General features: G+C 63.3%; 1 protein-coding gene and 1 pseudogene across 3 annotated transcripts in view; one reads left to right on the top strand and one right to left on the bottom strand.

The window, feature by feature from the left end:
• Positions 1-13,778, bottom strand: part of TPCN2 (two pore segment channel 2) — a 31,925-nt gene extending 18,147 nt beyond the window's left edge. Inside the window, exons 1-8 of one of the 3 annotated variants that reach the window (XM_027090380.1) lie at positions 13,622-13,778; positions 9,323-9,387; positions 8,533-8,609; positions 8,010-8,187; positions 6,615-6,731; positions 2,115-2,221; positions 1,581-1,653; positions 79-178 (exon numbers count right to left, since the gene is read on the bottom strand). In XM_027090380.1, the coding sequence (XP_026946181.1) occupies positions 79-178; positions 1,581-1,653; positions 2,115-2,221; positions 6,615-6,731; positions 8,010-8,187; positions 8,533-8,609; positions 9,323-9,387; positions 13,622-13,733 (829 nt within the window). In that variant the 5' untranslated portion in view covers positions 13,734-13,778. The remainder of the gene's footprint in view (positions 1-78; positions 179-1,580; positions 1,654-2,114; positions 2,222-6,614; positions 6,732-8,009; positions 8,188-8,532; positions 8,610-9,322; positions 9,388-13,621) is intronic. The other 2 variants (XM_027090381.1, XM_027090382.1) reach the window with 2 other exon arrangements.
• A 3,173-nt stretch (positions 13,779-16,951) lies between these two features.
• Positions 16,952-21,307, top strand: LOC113611226 (serine/threonine-protein kinase TAO2-like; annotated as a pseudogene).
• The last annotated feature ends 401 nt before the right edge of the window (positions 21,308-21,708 follow it).

Below are 21,708 nucleotides of genomic sequence, written 5' to 3'. Positions count from 1 at the left end.
CCCCCCCCCAACAGGCCCCTAGCCCAGCCCCACCCCCCCCCCCCCCCCCCCACCCCCCCACCCCCCCGGGTCACGCACCATCAGGGTTGTTGGCGGTGGTGAGCAACACCAGGAGGGAGGTCAGAGCCTCGGGCAGGTTGCGGAAGTAGGTCAGCCGCTGCCTGTCCCGCCTGTCGTCCTGTGGAACAGACGTGGCAGCGCTGAGGTGCCGCCCGGGCCTCAGGCCACCAAAGCCCAGGCCCGGGACCCAGCAAGCCAGAACCACCCACCGAGGCTCAGCAGCCCCGGACTCGCACCTCCCCATCACCTCCCAGCGGGCTCCGAGCTTGAGGCCGGACAGGACCTAACGCAGGACGTCCGGGCCCGAGGGCCAGCGTCCGGGGATGCCACACACCCGCACGGACACCAGCCACTGCAGCGGGTGAACAGCTCTCGGCCAGCCTGGCAGAGAGCATCACAGCCTAGACGCAGAGAGGGCCCACGCAGGGGCCAGCCAGCCCGCTCTCAGCCAGACTCCACACACCGTGCCGTGTGCCTTCCACCCCATGTGGGTGGAAGGCGTGGCGCCCAGACACACAGAACCACCTGATCACTTGGGGAGCCTGCAAAGCCGCTCTCCCGGCTGCCGCCCAAGGGCCAGCCCCCTAGCAGACACCCTGGAACCCTCAGCGTTCCCAGGTCAGAGGCCCACCCCAGCCCCCCGCGCCCAGTGCACCCACCCGCCCTGTCCTGGGCTCCGCGAACAGCAGGGTCACTGGACAGACACGCGGGGCCTGAGAGTCTGTTAGCCAGTCCCACACCTCACAGCCTAGGTGCCCCGACACCCAGACACGCACACACACACACAGCACCCACAGAGATATACAGAGACACGCACACGCACACACACACACGTGCACGCGCGAAGCAGAACTCCTCCCCGGGGGTCTGAGGGATGGTCTTCGTCTTCCCTCACGGGCAGCACGGCCACAACCCCCAAGTGTTGCCACGACCTCACTGCAGACCAGCCCTGGCCAAGCACCGGGAAGGATCCCAGGACAGAGGCGCACGACAGCCCCGCCCTGAGGAGGACGGTGACCCCGGCCGGGACACGAGGAAAGAACACGGGACGGCAGATGCGAGGCAGGCCCCACGGGTGACACCTCCACACAACAACAAGCTGCTGGGGGCCGGGCAGCAGTGAGGGGCTGGGAGGGAAGGGGGCCCACGCGGGGAGGGAAGTGGTGGGAGATGCCCTCTGGAGAGGCGAGCAGGGGCGGTGAGAGGAGCCATCCTGATGGCTAGTCTGAGGGGCTTCCATCTAAGTGAGGTACAGCCCTGGCCAAGCAACCGGCCCAGGAGAGGGGGGCTTGGGAAGGGGACGAAGAGGCGGCCAGGCAGAGCCGAGGAGCCAGACGCCCTGGAGACGCGGCCGCTTGAAGAAAGACGCCTGGGCTCCAGGGGGGCCCCTGCTGACCTCCTGGTGGCGAGGTGGGTGGGCAGCCTAACCTGGTCCCCATCTCTGCCGCCCGAGAACGACCTGGCGGATTAGCTAGGGGCGGCGCTGTCCATCACCCCGCAGGGAGCAGAGAGCACGGTACCTTCTCGCCGGGGAAGAGCAGCATTCCCAACATGGTGAAGAGGCACAGGTGGGCGGCCAGCAGCAGCCCAACGCTGCGGCGAGAGCGGCACTCAGCGCCGGGCGGGCTCCGGGACAGCCGACCTGGCCGCGCAGGGGCCTCCCCGCGGCCAAGGCCCTGGGCCGGGTCCCTGCTCCGCCCCAGACCTGCCGCCCTCCGCCCAGGGAGCGTCCCAGGGGCCCAGGAGAGGCAGTGTCCCAGGACCCCCGGACTCTCAGAGGGGAAAGGCCACTTCCATTAACCCGGGCCGGACGGGGAAGGGTCATCCACGTGAGCCATGGGGGTGGGGTGGGGGATGGCGGGGAGGGGAGGGGTCAGAGCCAAGGTGAGAAGCGCCGCAGGATGGAGCAGGGGGTGGGGCTCAAAGCAAGGTCATTTAGGGGGCCGCCCTGAGTGTGAGACAGAGACCCCCAAATGCCCACCCACCGGTCTCCCCAGATCAGGGGAGGGGAGCCCCCGCCCCGCTCTGCCAGCCCACCTGACACCAGAGCCCACCTGGCCATCTCTGGCAGCGACCACCTGATGCATTTGAGCGTCTTCTTCATCATGGAGGAGTTCTGCATCAGGAAGAAGGGGCGCAGAAGCCGGCGCACCCGCACGGGCTGGAAGAGACCAGGACCCGGGACCCTGAGCACAGCCACTGCGGGCTGGCAGACGGCACGCGGGCCCAGAGGCCCGATGCTCTGCACGAGGACGGCCCCGGCCCCGGCTGTCTGCGGGCTCCCAGCGTGCCCGGCCTTGACCCCACAGGCTCAACACCCTCCCCACTCCCTCCCGGGGCCCAGCTCAGAACCCCAGCCCCCAGACCCGCCAGCACCGGGGAAGGGGGGTGACCAGCGTGCCTCTCCGGCACCCAGCTCCTACTCTGGCCGCGGCCGGGCGCCCTGCACGTGTCTGTGAAGCCGCTGTCCTGCCCTCTGGGGGCTCCTCAGGCCTCCTCTCCGCAGCCCCCAGCCCCTCTGCTCGGCTCCGGGCCTCAGCCTCCAGCACAGGTGCACAGAAACCGAGCAGGAACCCCACACCTCCACTCACACACACACACGTGAACACACACACACACACACACACACACACTCCTTCCTCTCCTCCCTCCTGTCACAGCCAAACAGCCCTCCTCCTGTGCCCAGGACCCCGGCCCCTCAGAGGCTCCCCTCAGGGGCCCTCCTCCCTCCCCCACGTGGACACAAACACCACGTGTTTCCACAACCTGCCACTCGCAACCAAAACGACACTCGCCCTTTGTTCACCTGTTTCCCGCTCCCACCCCAGCCAACCTGTCCTCCTGTCCAAGGGCAGGGGACCCACCGCGGTGACCGCCAGGCCTCTGAGCCCAAGGTCACCTCCCATCCTCCTGCCAGGATGGGCAGCTGCCCCGCCCTGCGCCCGGCCGCCTCCTCTGTGCCCACCAAGCGCTGGACGCCCTGCGGCCCCTCCTCCCCGCCCTCTGGCCTCGCGCCTCAGGGAACATGTCCGTCCTTGGGATTTTAAGGGTCACAACGCCTTCAATCTCCAACCCAAGCTCTCCACTCCAGACGCGTCCTAATGGAGGTCTTGTCTCAGAAACGAGAGGCTGATAGAGTCGCCTCCCGGCCCAGCCCTCCGGGGCTGCCTGGAGGCCCAGGGCACCCACCCCTCCCCGTACCACTGGCCGCCGCACTCAGCACCGCCATCCCCGCCCCCCCCCCACCCGCTCAGCGGGCTGCTCGCACCGGGCCCTTCCGTCCCGCCGTCAGTGCCACCTCCAGCGCTGCATGGGCGACCTTCCTTCTCGCCACTCGCCTCGATATACCCACCCCCCGCACACATCTGGCGCTTCCTGGTACCATCAGCCCCTCTCACAACAGAACGAGGCCCCGCCAGCAGCAGCGCACAGTAGGCCCTCAGAATGTCTGCAGCGTGAGCGTCCCAAGGACTCACTCGGCCTCCCCAGGCTGCACTCGCCCTCAGAAGGGGCCCCGGCTGCCGACAGGACTGAGAAGGGAGAAGGAAACAGCGGTGAACGGGCGAGGCTCAGGGGTCTGCCCCACTCCCAGGCTGAGGGACCAGGGCCCCAGCTCACCCACGACCCGCTCGCTGCCCCTGGGCGAAAGCGCCAGTCTCGGGGCCCATATCGGGAGTCTTTTAGCCCGTCCCCCAGGCCGAGCAGGAGCTAGAGGTCCAGCCGCATCCACTCCCCGGGTGCTGGGCCCTCGCCTGCAGTCAGACACAGACCAGAGCACGGCTTCTTCCAGATGCAATCACCCCGCCCAACCCACCCCACCGAGGACCTCCCCGACGGCTGGGGCCACATCACTGCCACAGATGCAGGGAGCACATGTGAAGGGTGGGAAGACGTTCCCACGTGACCTGCCTGCAAGGAGAGCCGGCCCAGGGCCAGCTAAGCCCCTGAAGAGGCTTAAATCAACTGAGAATCACAGCCTAGGCCTCTGAGCCTTTAGAAAGAAGCTACCAACGAATCCGCAGAGAACTAGTCTCTTATGAGAAACAGGCACGGCAGTCACGAGTACAGCCTGTCAGCTGACCAGCAGACCATGTGACCTGACCCTCCAGCCACAAGGCTGGGGAAGCAGGACTCCATCGGGTGCAAAAGGACAGGGAAGACCAGACTGGAGCAGGTCAGAGGCCCCGGTCCTCCTGCAGGCCCCAAGGCCGGGGGAGCTCTTGAAGGCCAGCAGCTGGCCACGGAGAAGCACCTTGGGCTTGGTGTGCAGACGGCTCTGGGTGATGGGCCAGTCCCAGCCAGAAGTGGACGGCGTGTGGTGTTACAACCTCCACGGGAAAGTCCCCTAGCGACGGTCCCACAGGGGGAGCTTTACAGAGGGCAGGGTCCACCCTGTACGGACCAGAAAGGTAATGACTCCCAGGGGGTCAGGGCCATGGAGAGAACAGCCTGGGCGTCTGGGGACGAGACCGTCCGAGAGGACACGTGTGGGTGGGCAGAGTGCCCCCACCACGAGGCAGCAGGAGGAGGCTCTCTGGACAGATGACACATCTGTGGACGTCCTCAGCCTCTCCCCTGGCCACCCCGCACCGATCTCCACAGGCCACAGGCAAAGTGGCCACAGAGCAGGGACGGGGGTGACGCCCGGGGCCAACCACATGGACCCCCCCACCCAGGCCACTACTGGGGGCCCACTCTGCCAGAAGCAGAGCCCAGAGCCGGCCCCCAGGCGGCCCCCGCGGGGACCCACCAGCCCCTCCCCAAGCAAGGCCCTCAGCTGTCCTCAGCGGACATGCAGGCGGGGGTTATGGGCTCTGCCTGTCCTGCCCTCCAGGCCTCTCCCTGGACCACCGTCTGAGCCTCGGGACCAATGCTGCATCCAACCTGGGCACGGCCCACAGCTCCCACCAGCCTTACCACGGACCTACCCCGAAGCAGCTGGCCTGTGGGAGGGCCTGGTGGCCCTGAGGTGGGGCGGGGGGGTGAGGGGGACAGCCCTTTGTGGGGTGGGAAAACCAGCAGAGGCTCTGAGCACTAGGACAAAGTGGGAGCAGCGACACCACTCCCCACCCCACAATCCCGGGCCCTGCTGGTCCGGAAGCATCTGCTCCCAAGATGCTTCTACCAGGGACGCACGCTGGGCCCACAGGGCTGGACCACAGCTGTTCATGAAAAGAGGGCTGGGGGCCAGTGCAGGCAAAAAAGCTCCAATTACCAAGGACAGATTGGGATGTTGCTGCCCAGAGGGGCAGGGAGGGCTGCGTCCAGCATGAAAAATTATCGCCAAACTCCAGTAATAAAAAGCCAGTCTGGGTCCCCGTACAAGGGGACCCAAGGCATGTGGGGCTGGGGCAGGGGGCAGCTGGGCTCCTGGGCCACTAACCACACAAGGCCTGCGGGCCAGTTACACAGACACAGGTCTGTATCCAGCAGTGGCCCCCTTTCCCCTCCCCCCTTCCTAATCTCACGCAAGGCCCCTTGGTGGTGCTGAGGTTCACAGTCCAGCCTTAAGGTGACAAATGCTCAGGTGACATGAGACGGTCACTCAGAAGTAGGGCCGGCGGTGGTCAGGCTGGTGTCTGTCCGCCTTCTGGGGCGGGTGAGGGCCTCCTCCTTGGTACGAAGATGGCAGCACCTTCTCAGGGAGAAGCATGTGCTGTCGCGCTCCTACAGGGCCACGGCGGAGGCACAGGGGCTGCAGGGGGCACTGCGCCCTCCACCGCCCTGCGGCCCTGCTGTGAGCTGGGCCAGGACCCGCCACTGACACCTCTCCTTCATCGGCCGCCCCTGCCTAGCGGGAAGGAGGCGGGAGGCACGGGCTGGGGGCCCGCTGTCTCCCGTCATCTTGCTGCTCCCGCCGGCAGCACCCAGGACATCCAGCGTCCCCCTCCTCCGGCACCCCCAGAACCAGCATCGTGGTCGCGCCTCCTGGAGGAGCCAGCACCCCGTCCCCAGCGGGCAGGGTCCCAGCTCTCGGAGCCCCTCCCCTGAGCTTCCAGGTTCCATGACCCCAATCTCCTTCGTTTCCTCCCCTAGCCCCAGGTTGGGGGGGCAGGGGGGTTGCGCCTGCAGGTCTGTGCTCGCCGGGCCCCCTTCTAGATTTCTTGCTCGCTCATCCCCTGTCTGAGGCCCGATGTTAAATTCTCTCGACTAAAGCACCTGACGGGTGCTTCCCCGACCAGCCCTGATGGCTCAGGATGTCCCCAAACCAACTGCTTCCAGCTCTGCTCTATCAAATCACAGGGCGATGCTTCTGGGTGTTCGGGGGGAACAAAGATGCTGTCGTCAGCAAGGCTGAGGCAGGGCAGGAACCCCAGAACTCGCCCCCAGGGCCCTGCGCCTCCCCCAGGCCTCAGTGTCTTCATCTGCAAGATGGGGACAAAGCTCCCTGGCCCGTGGGTGACTGACGTGCTCTGGAGGGCGGGCAGAGCCGGGCAGGTGGGCCGGACGGATGCAGGGCCTCGGGACTCCCGCCCACCGTTCCCCTGGGCAGCTGCGTCCCCCCAACCCCCAGAGCTCCCCGCCGCCCCCCTCAGAGTCGCCTCGCCACCTACCTCCTGACAAATGAGGCTCAGCGACACGGTCCAGTCCACGAGAGACACGAGCAGCACCACGAGGTAGGCCAGCAGCCAGGGGTTCTTCCGAAACTGGGCCCACCCAACCAGGTAGCTCTGCAAGAGGGACGCGGCTGAGCCGGGGGTGGCCACACAGACCCCGGCCGGGCAGCCGGTCTGAGGCCTGTGATGCACGCGGGCGCTAGGCAGCCTCAGCGAGCAGCACGGTCCCCGCGGGACTCACAGCAGGAAGCTGAGCCATGGTCAGAAGGCCCACGGTCCTCGCCCAGCCTGCGGGTGACCCTGGGCAGCCCGTGACCCTGGGCTCCGCACTGACCGGCTGCGCCCATGTCCTCACAGGTAACGGGGTCCCTGCCTGTGTTGCCTACCCAACCACCATTGTAGCTTGTGCCTAGGAATCGTTCCGGAAAAGCCTAGGAATCTGACCAGATGCGCAGGGGACGCGCCTTGGGAAGGCGGGAGCTCGTCACCTGTTCGGGGCACCTAACTGCCCTTTCCCATCACTGACCCCCGCCGGAGGTCACAGCTTGCAGATGAAACACGTGCTCTCTCTCACCTTTCGAGACTTCCCAAATGGACCAACCATTCCAAACAGGCTAATGAGAACTTCTACCCAGTTTCACTTCCAGTTTAAAAACCCCCAGACCTCCTAACCACATGATAGGCTAAAAAAGAAGAAATAAGAAACCGCCCGGGCCCTCAGTCACACACACATGCATCAACGCTCACCCACGCCCCTCCGAGTCAGGCCACAGAGGCCAAACCACCCCGCAAGGGGGCGCCCTGCAGGCAGGGTGTGGACGTGCACGTGGGCCGGGGCTGGAGCAACGGAATCAGAATCACTGTTGTTTGTCAGAAGCGACAGAAGGCGTGGCCAGTGGTACACCCTGCGTCTCAATGGGAAGTCACTACAGCTCTGAAGCCCTGACACAGCTCAGCTCACGCAAGCAAGGCATGGCCCAGCTCCAGCTTCTAGAAGGACCTGCGTCATGAAGCCAGAGCTGCACACGGCCGGGGGCGGGACAGCAGCCCCTCCCCTCCAGGCTTCTCCTCTGTCGGGGCGGGAGCGTAGGCCATGGAGAGACACCCGGTCCCCTCTTGTTCAGCGGGGGTCCCTCCCCACAGAGGCACTGCCGGACCCTCGGCCACTCTCTCCCAGGGTCCTGCAAGGCTGTGCGCCCCCGATGGCTCGGCCGGCCCCCATCGGTGGTCTGGGATGGGGGAGAGCTGTCCAGGAGGCAGCCTAGGCCTCTGCTCCGTGGCGCACAGTGGGACAGGCAGCTTGCTCCAGGAGCGCGAAAAGTAAACCCAGGAAGCAGCAGCCGGGCCGGGAGGGCGCGGGTCCCAACCTCAGCACCTGTGCAGCCCCCTCACCTTCACGGAGACGTCGGCCACGAAGACCAGCAGGCAGAGTGCCTCGACGCCCTCGGTCAGGCCGCAGGGCGGCTCCCAGGGGGCCGGGCGGTAGCGCACGTCAGAGGTGCTGGTGAGTGACGAGGGGGTCTCGATAAAAGCCAAAGCCAGGATCAAGAAAATGGTGAAGCTCAGAGTCCTGGAAAAGGGACCGAAACTGGTCAAAAGGCAAAAGAACCAGCCACACGCCGGGGCCAAAGAAGCAGAGGAGCAGGCGGGACGCCGGGAAGGGTCCAAAGGCCGGAGCCCACACTTCCTGCTCCGTGGCCACTCGTGTGTGTGGTCAGATAACACGTACCGGCGCACAGCTCAATTGCCGTGGCTGGCCGGAAGGTGCTGGAAAGGAACCCTCACCACAGAGGGGCCGGGCTCTGCTCCGATGGGGAGGGGAGACGGCGGGGAGGGGAGCCTGCCTGCCCCCCGAGACCAGCCCCCTCCCCAGGCCCGGCTGCGGGAGGCCCGCGGCGCGCGCATGCGCTCTCACCACTGGCTCGTGCTGGAGTAGTACCGTCGGTACAGCCACAGAGACCTGGCGTCCACGCGGTGGTTGATGGAGCGATACTGGAAGTGAAGGTCACACGGGGCACGTTGAGGGTCCCCTCCGTGCCACACAGCACAGCCAGCCCCGTGCAGGGCACCCCTCTCACCCACGACAGGCCCGAGGCGGGGACACAGGCTGGGGATCGCAGGGTCCACCTCCACTCAGTACAGGGACCAGGGGCTCGTCAGGACCCAGCAGGGTCAGACCCTCCCAAGCTGCAAGGTTTCCCCAGGGCCGGTAGGTGGACGGACACTTGCTGGCTGGATGCCAGCTGTGCCCTGTCTGTGAGGGTCTCCCCTCCTCTGTGCAAGGCTGACCCCACCCACCTCAGCTGTGTCCCCATGCAGGACGCCCCCAGCCTCATCCGCCAGGTGGAGCACTGGTGGCTTCTAGTCTCTTTCCCTGATTAAGCCTGTGTGTTGTCTGCAGGCAGGGGAAGGTCTTGCCACCTTTGGGCATCTTTCATGGGACCGAGACCAGGGCAGCACACGACAGGCCCTCGGCAGGTGAAATGAGGGACGAGGGACCCAGAAGAGCACCCAGCACGTGTCTCCTTAAGGGGGACTCGAGGGGACCACGCCCCAAAGCCCAGTCATCGCAGCCACAATGACCACACGGTCCAGCAACCGCAGCCCTGGCCCCAGGATGGCAGGAGAGAAGGGGCCAGTGGGGCAGCCATCGTGCAGTCCCCACGAGCCCCAGGGACAAGCCGCCGGGAGCAGGCGCCGCCCACCTGGATGGCGTCTTCGATGAACACCACAGCCTGGTCCAAGCACAGATCCCGCCTGGCCACGGCACCTGCGGGCAGAGGGGACACGTAGGGTGGGGAGGGGCCTCGGGAGGCGCCCGTCCGCTACAGGGCCACCGAGAGCAAGGCAAGAACCCGGCTGCATCCTCTCCAAGGCTCTGGGACGAGACGCCTCTTGCCCCGCAGCGTGTGTGCATGCCCACAGGGCAGGACCCCCGAGGGCTGGGCCCCAGGTGGGGAAGGGTCTAAGCACGGGCTCCGGGCCCAGAGGAACAGCAGCTCCCACGGTTCCCACCCCCTGGGGTGGAGTGGCAGAGGGCACAAAGCAGCCAGTGGGACGGAACCAGGCTCAGGGGGCTCTGACCCCGGCTGCGCACCTACTGGCTCAAAGGCTGAGGGCCGTGGGCTTAAGCTCACTGTGCCCGTCTCCCCCTGTCAAATGGGGGTGTTAACAGCCACACAGCTTGGCCCCCAATGCAAGTGCAGGACCCCCAGGGCCGGCCCGGCACACAGAACGTGCTCACAGCCACCCTTCTGCCCCGTCCCACCACCAGCCTCCTGGTGACCTTCGTCAGGACGCTGCACCCCCTTACGCGACTATAAGATGGGGCAGCGCTACCGGCCTACCCGCTCACCAAACAAGGCCACAGATTTAACGCTCCCACAGGAAGATGATATCTAGAAGCTTGAGGCGCTGCGTGACCCTCCGTCAAACACTCAGCACGAAGAAGGACCCTCTGAGGCCATCGTGGCGCCCTGCTTGTGTCACAGGCCCACAGGGCCAGGCGACCGCACCCGAGTCACCCCGAGGGTGGGAGGCGAGGAAACCTTCACCAACCAGAGACTGGGGTCCTCGGGGCCAGGGAGGCTGGGGTGGTGCAGGTTCCTGACTAGGAGGGGCCTTTAGGACAAGTCCCATGGCTCAAACCCCTGGTCTGCCACCTTGGCCTAGGGTTCTGCCCCGCGTGGTGGGCAGCTTTGCACAGAAGCCTGATGTAAAGGGCCAAGAAAGGCACGAGGAGCCGCAGCTCACAGGAAAAAGGACCCCCCAGAGAGGCCCCGGAGACGGCGCAGCCCAGGCCCCAGCGGGGGGGCAGAGCCGGCACACAGCCCCCAGCAGCTCCCAGATCCAGGCTTGGAAACGCAGTGAACAGGCCTGTCACCATTTCTGTTGAAGATTCTACTTTCACATCTGCCCTTGAGCCCAGGAGCTGCCCAAACCGCCCTTAACCGGTATCGAGAGATGCAGAGATGTCGAGGCCAGAGGCGGGGGAGGCCAGGCACCTGGGCGGAGCTCCGGGCCCTGCCCACTCGCCTGCCGACCCCAGGGACGCAGCTGCCGCTGTCCTCAGGGACTGTGCCCACCGGGGACAGAGACAGGAGGCTGGACTCTGTCCTGTCTCCGCCATCACCTTGCTGTGTCACCCAGGAACAGCACCCTCCCCCATCTGGGCCTCAGGTTCCTCCCGTGGACGACCACCACGCTCACGTGAGGGGCCAAAAAGTTCTCCCACAGAGGCTCTGAGGGCGGTGACCGCCTGCTTCCCCTGGCAGCGCCCGGGAACGCTGTGGTGTGCAGGCACCCTGTCTTGTTGCCTGCTGTACCCACAGAGCCCAGGACAGCGTGGGGCTCGGCACACAGCAGCCCACAAGTCCCACTGATAGACTGAGTGAACAGCCGAGGGGAGCCTGGGAGGGCAGGGTGGTCTGAGGGGCCGGAAGAGGCCCCATGTCACCAAATCCTTGGGTGAGAACTCAGGGGACTCAGCCTGGAGAGGTCCAAGGAGACAAGCTTCCTGGATAAGCAGAGACAGGCAGCCAGGGCCCCCAGAGCTCACTCCAGGACCAGGACTGGGTGCAGCGGAAGGGGCTCCCTCTGGCCACCCGGCCCTCAAGGCACCAAACCTCAGGAAAGCCATCCCACACCGCTCTGCGGCCCCGACACCAGCCTCCCTTCCCCACCCTGCGGTGGTCGGAGGGATCCTGTCACAAACCCTCAGATGGTAACCACAGCTTTCCGTGGGTCCCCACTGCTCCAGGAGAAAGTCCACACCCCGCCCGCCTGCCCGCCTCCTCCCCTGCTGCTTCCTCCACCCTGTGCCCTCCGTGCCACTCACCCTGAACTTGGCTCCGCCAAGGCCAAGCTCTCCAAAGCCTCCCAGGCTGTCGGCCCTACCGGGAGCGCTGTGCCCCAGCTTGGCGTCCAGGGACTCATTGCCTCAGGTGGCGATCAGCTGTCAGCACCCCCCCCAACCACTGTAGAATGTCGGAGCACAGAGGACATGGGGGCTCGAACACCTCAGCCCTGCACTGGTCCCCCCGCCCCAAGCCTGCCCTCCCCAACATCCCAGAATAAACCCCCCTCCCGCTCTGGCTCCAGCCCCTGCCCACTCCCCACTACCTGGGTGGGGTCCTGACTAGCTGCCTCTGTGACCCTGGACAAGCCCCTGACCCTCTCTGTGCCTCACTTCCTGCGGGCCCTACGCAACAGGACTGATGGGCAGGCGGAGTGGGTTACTGTAGCTGAAGTGCTGTGCACGGTAAGCTCTTCATAAACATTTGCTATTATTGTTATTCTCAAAGCCCCTGCTATGGCACAGTGACCCCTTGTCCTCTGACTTTTCCATAACCAGTAAGAGGGTAATTCCCTGACCAGGAACAGGAAGAGAAAATGACTATCCCCACCCTGTGGTCACGGCCCAGAGGTGGGGCTGGGTCTGGACCTGACCACCGGGCCCACTGGGGTCCACGGAGCACCCAGCAGCATCCCTCCCTCACCCTGGTTGGTAGGAGAGTCCAGCTAGCTGCGGACAGGCGGACCCTGAGCTCAGGACCCCATCCAGGAGCCCCGCACAGGAGCTGGGCAGAAACTGAATGAGGGTCTGCAGAGCCTGGCTGGACAGCCTGACCAGGGAAATCCAGAACACAGAGTGTCCTGTCCATGTTCTCCGAAGCCCCCACCAAGGCCACGGCCATCCCCAGGGTCCCCCTTCACCAGCCACACTGCCTGCCCCGGCTCCTGTCCCTAGGGTGAGTCTCACCTGTCCTCCATGCACTCTCCCGGGGCTGGACCTGCAGTGATCAGGGTTCTCTGCCCAGAATGGTCATCAGCACTGACGTGCACCAGCTCTGCCACCTGGCCGGGCACCTGGACTCTCTCTGAATCCTCACAACGCCCCGACCACCCCCCTTTTATTGAGACTCAGAAAGGTTAGGCAACCTGCCAAGGTCACACAGCCGGGAAGTGGCCTCCTGGCGCAAAGGCTGCATCCCCTGAATGCCACCATGTCCAGGGCCCCGGGAGGTCTTGCACGGACTGGACGGAGAACTTTCCCAGGACAGCCTCTGAGATGGGCAGGTGGGCATGTTTTCCATCTCCTGCCAGAGACCCGCCCCAATAATCCCAGGACAGGCACACACTGCGGACCCCTCCCCAACAGAGGAGGAAAGTGAGCCCAGAGACAGAAGGTGGCCTGGAAGGAGCACCCAGTGTGGGTGCCTGCAGCGGCTGAGACAGATCCCAGGTCTATGTTCTTGGACAGGTCCTGGACACTCTCTGGGCCTCAGTTTCCCCCTCTGCAAAACGAGGCTGAGGCCCTTCCATCCCTAACCCAGCACCCAGTGCCCTTGGGGTCTGCCAGGGACAGAAGGATTTCACCCTCCCCGCCCTCCTTGGGTTTCAGCAATCTCTCTGCGGGTAAACAGGAAGAGCAGGATGGAGCTGCAGAGAAGGAAGGAAGGAAGACGCCCCGGTCTGGGGAGGCCTGCCCCAAGCCGACGCTGAAGGAGTTGCCTCACAATTCACTCCCAGCTGGGTTCGAATCCCACCTCGGCCACTTCCTGGCTGTGAGCCCTTGAGTAGGGGAACGCCCCTCTCTGTGCCTCACTTTCCCCGTAAGAACTGGGGAAAACGGAAGTGCTTCCTCCTAGGAATCACCAAGGCGATCCACGGAAAGCACGAGGCCCCGGGCGAACCGTGGGGGCTGCAGGGGGCTGGCTGCCCTTGGGCTGAGCGAGGCGTCTCAGCCCGATCGGTCGGGGGCAGGGCGCGACCCCGCAGAATCTGGCTGAAGCCCGCGCCCTGGCCGGGGCCGGGGTCCGCACGGCGCAGCCGCCCCGCCCTCGGGAAGGCGGCTCCCTGGCGCGCCGCGCCGCCCGGGCCCGCTCGGACCCCGGCCGGGGGAGCGGGGCGCGCCCGCAGGGACAGCAGTGACGCGGCGCGGGCCGGCGGGACCCCACGCGCCACCCCTGCGCGGCCCGGCCCCTCCCCAGGCCGCGGCTCACCAGGGCCGACTTGGACGCTGTGACAGGAGGATACGCCCGCCGGGAAATGGCGGGCACTGCCGCCGCGGGTCCGGCTCAGAAGGGGCTCCGATTCCTCCCGGGGGTCCGCCATGGGGTCACAGCCGGCCACCCAGACCTCACAGAAGCACAAGACGCGAGCGCCGAGCTCCACTGCGCAGGCGCAATGCCCCCGCCCCCGGGGCTCGGGGGGAGGCGGGGACAGCCCTGTGATGTACGGGACGCTCCTTCCTACCAGCCAATGAAGACGGAGATCTTGCTCTTGGAGGCGGGGGCTTAGCCGGCCACGCCTCCTGGTGGGTGGGGCTCAGCCTCCTTCCATCAGGGCGGGGCTCTAAGGCCTTCTAAGGAAGGCCTTCTCTGTCAAAGGGTGGTCCCCGGCCAGCTCCGTCAGCATCACGTGGGCGCGGGTTAGAAATGCACATTCTTGGGCCCCCTCAGACCCGCTGAATCGGAAACTCGGGGCAGGGCCCAGGAATCTGTGTTTTGCATGTGACTTTTGGGTACATGGGAGTGACGCCAAAGGTCATCCCCCAAAATGGAATTTGAATTTACCCTCTGATAATGAAATTAGGGAGGTTAAGTATAATTGAGGGTAAAGTTTATAATGACAAGTGATACATTTGAAAAAAATATTTACACTATATATAAAAAGTATTTCCAACATTAATATGTAAAGAGCTTTTTTTCTATTGCTGCAGTGACACAATACCACAAATTTAGCTTAAAACAACTCCCACTTATTACCTCTAAGTCCTGGAGGTCAGAAGTCCAGTGGCTGGGCAGGGTTCTCATCTCAAGGCCTCAGGAGGCCAAAGTCAAGGTTTCAGCCCACCTGGGCCAGGCTCTTCCAGGTGGGTGGCAGATTCACTGCCATGGGGCTAGGACTGAGGTACCCATTTCTTCTCTTTTTTATAAATTTATTTATTTTATTTATTTATTTTTGGCTGCGTTGGGTCTTCGTTGCTGCGCACGGGCTTTCTCTAGCTGCGGTGAGCAGGGGCTGCTGTTCCTTGTGGCGCACGGACTTCTCCTTGCGGTGGCTTCTCTTGTTGTGGAGCACGGGCTCTAGGCGCGTGAACTTCAGTAGTTCTGGAGCGTGGGCTCAGTAGTTGTGGTGCACAGGCTTAGTTGCTCCATGGCATGTAGGATCTTCCTGGACCAGGGCTCAAACCCGTGTCCCCGGAAGTGGCAGGCGGATTCTTAACCACTGTGGCACCCTGAGGTACCCATTTCTTGCTGGATGTTGGCTGGGGGTCATTCTCGGCTCCTAGAGGCTACTGCATTTCTTTATTTATGGCCCCCTCCATCATCGGAGCCAGGAAGAGAGCACTGAATCCTCCCATGCTTTGAATGAGATGCTTCAAGATGCAGCAAGGTGCTTCCAATCCTTCTGACCTCCCCCTCTGCAGCATCTCTTTGCTTGTAAGGGCTCATGTGATTACACTGGACACATGGGATAATCCAGGATAATCTCCTTAGTTTAAAATCAGCTGATTAGGGCTTCCCTGGTGGCGCAGTGGTTGAGAGTCCGCCTGCCGATGCAAGGGACACAGGTTCGTGCCCCAGTCCCAGAAGATCCCACATGCCGCGGAGCGGCTGAGCCCGTGAGCTATATTAGTACGCTTAATTACATCTGTAGAATCTCTTTTGCCATCTAACTGACCATAACCACAAGCATGATGGGGAGGGGGAGGTCATGGGGCCCATAACTCTGCCTCCCATAGAGCTCTTAAAAATCAGTAAGAGAGAGATTATAAAGCAGAAACTAACACACCATTGTAAAGCAATTATACTCCAATAAAGATGTTTTAAAAAAAAGAAAAAAATCAGTAAGAGGGACCTCCCTAGTGGCACAGTGGTTAAGAATCCACCTGCCAATGCAGGGGACACAGGTTCAAGCCCTGGTCCGGGAACTAAGATGCAGCAGGGCAACTAAGCCCGCCTGCCACAATTGCGGAGCCCACGCGCTCTGGAGCCCATGCACCACAACTAGAGAAGCCTGCATGCCGCAACGAAGTTCCTGCGTGCCACAACGAAAAGACCTGAGGCAGCCAAATAAATTAATTAATTTTTTTTAAAAATCAGTAAGAGGGGCTTCCCTGGTGGCGCAGTGGTTGAGAATCTGCCTGCTAATGCAGGGGACACAGGTTCGAGCCCTGGTCTGGGAGGATCCCACATGCCTCGGAGCAACTAGGCCCGTGAACCACAACTACCGAGCCTGCGTGTCTGGAGCCTGTGCTCTGCAACAAGAGAGGCCGCGATAGTGAGAGGCCCGCGCACCGCGATGAAGAGTGGCCCCCGCTTGCCACAACTAGAGAAAGCCCTCGCACAGAAACGAAGACCCAACACAGCAATAATTAATTAATTAATTAATAAACTCCTACCCCCAACATCTTCTTTAAAAAACAAAATCAGTAAGAAAAAGACTAAATCCCCCCTAGGTGGGAAAGGGGCAAAGGGTAAGAACCAGAAGTACACAAAAGAAGAAATATGAATAATGAATGCTCGGCGCAAAGCTCCACCTCCTTAGAATACAGGCATGCAAATTAAAATAACAATGAAATCCTTGAGCCCATCACTTGGCAAGTATTTAAAAGATGATACAGCTCTGGAGGGCACCGGTGTGGTTACCCCAGGAGGGTAGAGAGAAATCACAGGATGCGTTCATGGGTTTGGTTTGTTTCTTTCTTAAACAATCTGTGTGCATTTTAAAACCTAGAAAAGGCTCCCGCCCTGTGTCCATCTTGGAATTGGGAGGAAAAGGGAGAGGGACACTGGGACGAGACGGGGGGGCTGTGGTGAGGAGAGAGGCGGAGACTGAGAAGAGGAGAGGGGCAGAGGGCATTGGGACCGCCCTCAGCTACGTACAATCTTTCAGCTGCCCTGGGGAGAGAGAAAGGGAAAGGGAGGGGGCCGGGGTGGGAGTGGGGGCTCTCACCCCCGGACTCCGGTGTGAGAGGGGCTGTGCCGTCGGAATCCTCCGGGTAGGCCCCCTATCAGTGGCCAAAAACCTGGGGCTCAGTCCCCTCTGTCCCGAATTTCCGGGCCTGACCCCACGCTTCTGAAATATCCGGGTCTCAGCTCCTGAGATTCCAGATATCTGGGACTCCTCTCTAAACCTGGGGCTCTGTTTCTGGGGTTCAGGACCCTGCGTGCACCAGTATCCGGGGTTCATTCCCCATGAGTTCAAATATCAGATTCGGCCTCCCCCCCGCGTTCAAATATCTGGGGTTCAGACCCCACAATCAGAAATCCGGGATTCAGCAACCAGCGCCCTAGAGGAGGGACCCCTCAGGAAGGGGCGGGAGGATGGGGGAAGAGGCGGCAAGGGGAAAGGTCTCCTTGGCCCTCACCCTGCTTGGCAGAGCCGTTGGCGGACCCCAGGAGGAGGTGGAGACCCTGGGCACCAGAGTGACCCCTAGCAGGTCAAGCCCCACTCTCAGGACCCCCAGGGGCCACCATGCCGGGCCGGGAGCCTGAAGGACCCCGACGTGGCTGAGCTCTTCTTCAAGAACGACCCGGAAAAGCTCTTCCGTGACCTCCGGGAAATTGGCCACGGCAGCTTTGGAGCCGTGTACTTTGCCGGGAGTGTCCGGAATAGTGGGGTGGTGGCCCTCAAGAAGGTGTCCTACAGTGGGAAGCAGTCAAATGAGAAACGGCAGGACATCGTCAAGGAGGTGCGGTTCCTGCAGAAGTTCCGGCATCCCGATGCCATTCAGTACCGGGGCTGTTACCTGAGGAGGCACGTGGCTTGGGTGGTGGTGGAGTATCGCCTGGGCTCAGCTTCTGACCTCCTAGAAGTGCACAAGAAGCCCCTTCAGGAGGTGGAGATTGCAGCTGGGAACCACGGGGCCCCTCACGGCCGGGCTTATGTGCACTCCCACAACGTGATCCGTAGGGATGTGAGGCTGGAAACATTCTGCTGTCAGAGCCAGGCCTGGTGAAACTGGGGGACTTCGGCTCTGCACCCGTCATGGCACCTGCCAACTCCTTCGTGGGCGCCCCGTACTGGATGGCTCCAGAGGTGATCCTGGCAATGGATGAGGGGGCAGGACGATGGCAAGGTGGATGTCTCGGTCCTTAGGTATCACCTGCACCGAGCTGGCGGAATGGAAACCACCGCTGTTTCGCATGAATGCGATGAGTGCCTCATACCACATTGCAGAGAGTGAGTCCCCGGTGCTCCGGTCAGGACACTGGTCTGAGTACCTCCGGAATTGTGTCGACTCCTGCCTTCAGAAAATCCCTCGAGACAGACCAACCTCAGAGGTTCTTCTGAAGCACCGCTTTGTGCTCCGGGAGCAGCCACCCGCAGTCATCATGGACTTAATCCAGAGAACCAAGGATGCTGTCCGGGAGCCGGACAACGTGCAGTACTGCAAGATGAAGAAGATACTGTTGCAAAAGGCGCCCAGTGGCCCTGGCGCTGAGGCCCCAGAGGAGGAGGCCAAGCCCTCCATGCAGCAGGCCGAGACACGGGCCGGTCTAGAGAGCCCTCCAGCCAGAGCAGCTCAGTCAACAGCCTGGCAGACACCTCTGACAAGGAGGCACAGGCCCTGAAGCCCGGGACACGGCCGCGATGCGGGAGGGCGAGCACGCCGTCATCTCCCACAGCTCCATCGTCCACCGGCTGCCGGGCTCTGACAGCCTCCGTGACGACCCCTACCCGCCAGAGATGAGCCCGGGCCCTCTCCAGCCACCTGCAGCCCCGGCTCCCACATCCACCACCCCTTCTGCCTGCTGACAGGCCTACTGCCGCAGCCGGGAGCGCTCTGCCACCGTCCGTACTGCCTGCCTGGTCAGCCGTCAGACCCGGGAGCGCGCGCAGGACTCAGCCCTGCGGCAGCAGCCACAGGCAGAGGCGACGACAGCACCGGACGCCGCCGCTGGCGTCGGGGCTGAGGTTGAGGGCTGAGCCTCAGGAGCGGGAGCTCGAGACCGGCGGGCTGGCTTTGGGGCTGAGGCCAAAACGCCGTCAAGGCGGCACCAGGCTACCGGCGAGAAGGCGGCGCGAGCTGCCCAGGCTGAGGCGGGTAACTGCCAGCAGCACGTCCTCGGGCAGCAGAAGAAGGAGCGGCCGCCCTGCCGGAGGCGCAGAAGCGAGCCTCCAAGCTTCGGAAGGCGCAGCTGAAGGAGGTGGGATGGGGCTGCAGCGGTGGGTGGGGTTGATGGAGGGTGAGGCGGCCCTGACCTCCTTGCTGTCCCGCTGCCCCCGCTGGGGAGCGCCAGAAGCCCAGCACTCCAAGCGGGAGAAGCCCGGGTGGCTTTTGCGGCCGAAGGAGCAGCTACAGCAGCGCCAGGCCTTGGAGCTGCGGTGTCGCCAGTACCAGCGCGAGATGCTGCTGGCTCGTCACAGCCTGGACCAGGACCTGCTTCGAGAGGTAGGCCACCCCCTCCCCTGTTCCCCTCCCAGATCCCAGACACCTACATCCTTTTCCATTTGCCTCCCTTGTGGTTGCCGTTCCCGTCTGCCCTCATTCGTGTTACGGCCCGGCTTCTTTTCCACACCTCTTTCGCTTCTCATGCCCGCCAGACCCACTAGAGCTCCCAGGCCCGCCAGGAGCTTGGCTCCCTTCCACCTCTCATCTGCACCCCCTGTCTCCCCACCCTCGGCTCCCTCTGCCGAGGAGTCCTGGGGCTCTCCCTTCCTTGACACCAACAAGGCTTTCGGACCAGTTTCTGGGCTCTGCCTCTCTTTTGCCTCAGGACTTGAACAAGAAACAGACACAGAAGGACTTGGAGCGTGCATTGCTGCCACGGCAGCATGAGACCACACGGGAGCCAGAGCTACGGCAGCCCCAGGCCGTACGGCGCACACGGGCCGAGCTCACCCGCCGGCAGCAGCAGACAGAGCTGGGCAACCAGCTGGAGTACAGTAAGCGGCGTGCGCAAGACCGCGGCAGAGCACGCGGCCCAGGTTCGCCAGCAGCCCAAGAGCCTCAACGTATGTGCAGGCCGGTGTTCCCCGGGCCTCCCACTCCCTGCTCCTGGGGCTCTGGGACCACCTAACACAGGCACCTTTAAAGAAGAGCAGCCCTGCTAATCTGGCCAGGAGGCAGACCAAAGAATCCTGGGAGGGCTTCCCTGGTGGCGCAGTGGTTGAGAATCTGCCTGCCAATGCAGGGCACACAGGTTCGAGCCCTGGTCCAGGAAGGTCCCACATGCCGTGGAGCAACTAAGCCCGTGCGCTACAACTACTGAGCCTGCGCCCTGGAGCCCGCGAGCCACAACTACTGAGCCCACAAGCCTCAACTACCGAAGCCCGTGCACCTAGAGCCCGTGCTCCGCAACAAGAGAAGCCACTGCAGTGAGAAGCCCGCGCACCGCAACGAAGACCCAACACAGCCAAAAATAAAATAAAATAAGTAAATCTTTTAAAAAAGGAGAAGAATCCTGGGAGAGGAGGAGGAAGCAGTTCCAGAGAGGAGGATTCTGGGGAAGGAAGGGGCTGCCTTGGAGCCAGGAGAGCAGAGGATATTGGGGAAAGAGTCAGGAACCCCTAGCCCCAGTCCGCAAAAGCAGAGGAGTTTGGCTGATGAGGAAGTTTGGGGGCTACCTGGGGAGGAGATGGAGGAGAGTAGAGTTCCATCCCCGGCACCCCAGGAGAGGAGCCCCTGGGGCCAGGAGGCATCCGGGGAACGGAGGTCGTGGGGGAAGGAGAATGGTAGCCCCCTGCATAAGGAGTTGGAGCTTGGCTGGGTCCAGGGTCCAGCAGTGACCCCAGTGCCTGAGGAGGAGGGGGCTCCGTCTAGGACCCCGAGGGATCCTGGAGATGGCTGTCCCTCACCAGACATGCCCCCCGAAGCCCCTCCCACACCCCTGAGGCCCAGCCCGACTAGCCAGCTCCCTGGACTCCTGTCCCATGGCCTCTTGGCTGGACTCTCCTTTGCAGCGGGGTCCTCCTCTGGCCTCCTGCCCCTGCTACTTCTGCTGCCGCTCCCACTGCTGGCGGCCAGCGGGGTGGTGGCCCGCAGGCAGCCCTGCTGGCCCTCGAGGTCGGGGGCTCCTACCTACTTCTTTGTACAGCTCTGCACCTGACCCCCGTCTATTCCTACTCCTGGTCAGGGCACCGCACTGGGGGCGCCGAGGCCTCATGGGTGTCCCTCTGGGCCTTGGGGCTGCCTGGCTCCCAGCCTGGCCAGGCCTGGCTCTACCTCAGGCAGCTCTGGCCGCTGGGGACAAATGGGTGCGGCAGCAGGGCCCCCGGATGCACCAGGGCATCTCTCGACCCTGGTTGCATGCTCTGCTGTGTCTGTCGCCCATGACCTTCAGGGCCCTATAGGGCTGTGGGGGACCTGGGCCTATTCGCACTCTACCCCAAGACCAACGAGGATGGATGGCTTCCGCAGCCGTCTGCCTGTCCCTGGGCCCCGGCGGGGTAATCCTCTCACTGCCCGACACCCACTAGCCCTGTTGGCAAGGTTTGGGGGCCCGTGCAAGGGCTGGAACTGGAGCCTGGCACAGGCCAGCCGGGGTTTAGCCACCCGCCTGCCCCCCTGGGCCATCCACACGCTGGCCAGGTGGCCGTGAGCGGCCCAGCCATATCCCCCGGCTGCTACCACGCAGCCAGCGCCGGCTAAGCCACCACCAGGGACTCTAGCTGCGCGGAGATCCCGAACCCGCCAGCCCTGGGGCCCCGCCCCCTGGAGGTGTGGCCAACTCTAGCTCCTCCCCAGCGCATATCTAGAGCATTGAAAATGCACTTCATCTGCCACTACTCAGTGAAGTTTCTCCAGTCCCAGATCTCTCCTCCCTGTCACCGCTCCTTCCTCGGTACGCTTGCCCACCTCACCCCTACCCCTTTGAGCCTCTAGACAGGCAACCTCGTCTGCTGTGGAGTCCAGAGATCATATCTGGGGTTCTCCTGATGCCCCCCCCTACCCTAAGTTATTGCTGTTCTGCCCCGTGTGTGCTCATCTCGCCCTCATCGACTCAGGCCCGGGACCGGGGGTGGCAGTGGGTGTGGATTTTTTTTCTCCCTTCGGTTTTGTTTTTCTGTATCCCTTCCAACCTTTCCCCCACCAAAAAAAGAAAAAAGACAAACACACCTAAAATACCTGAGCAGA

The sequence above is a fragment of the Aethalodelphis obliquidens genome, unplaced genomic scaffold, assembly GCF_003676395.1.
Source record: "Aethalodelphis obliquidens isolate GAN/ISIS:26980383/991018 unplaced genomic scaffold, ASM367639v1 scaffold69, whole genome shotgun sequence".
Lineage (NCBI taxonomy): Eukaryota > Metazoa > Chordata > Mammalia > Artiodactyla > Delphinidae > Aethalodelphis > Aethalodelphis obliquidens.
The sequence above is the reverse complement of the archived record's forward strand: the minus strand, read 5'-3'. Positions and strand labels throughout refer to the sequence as shown.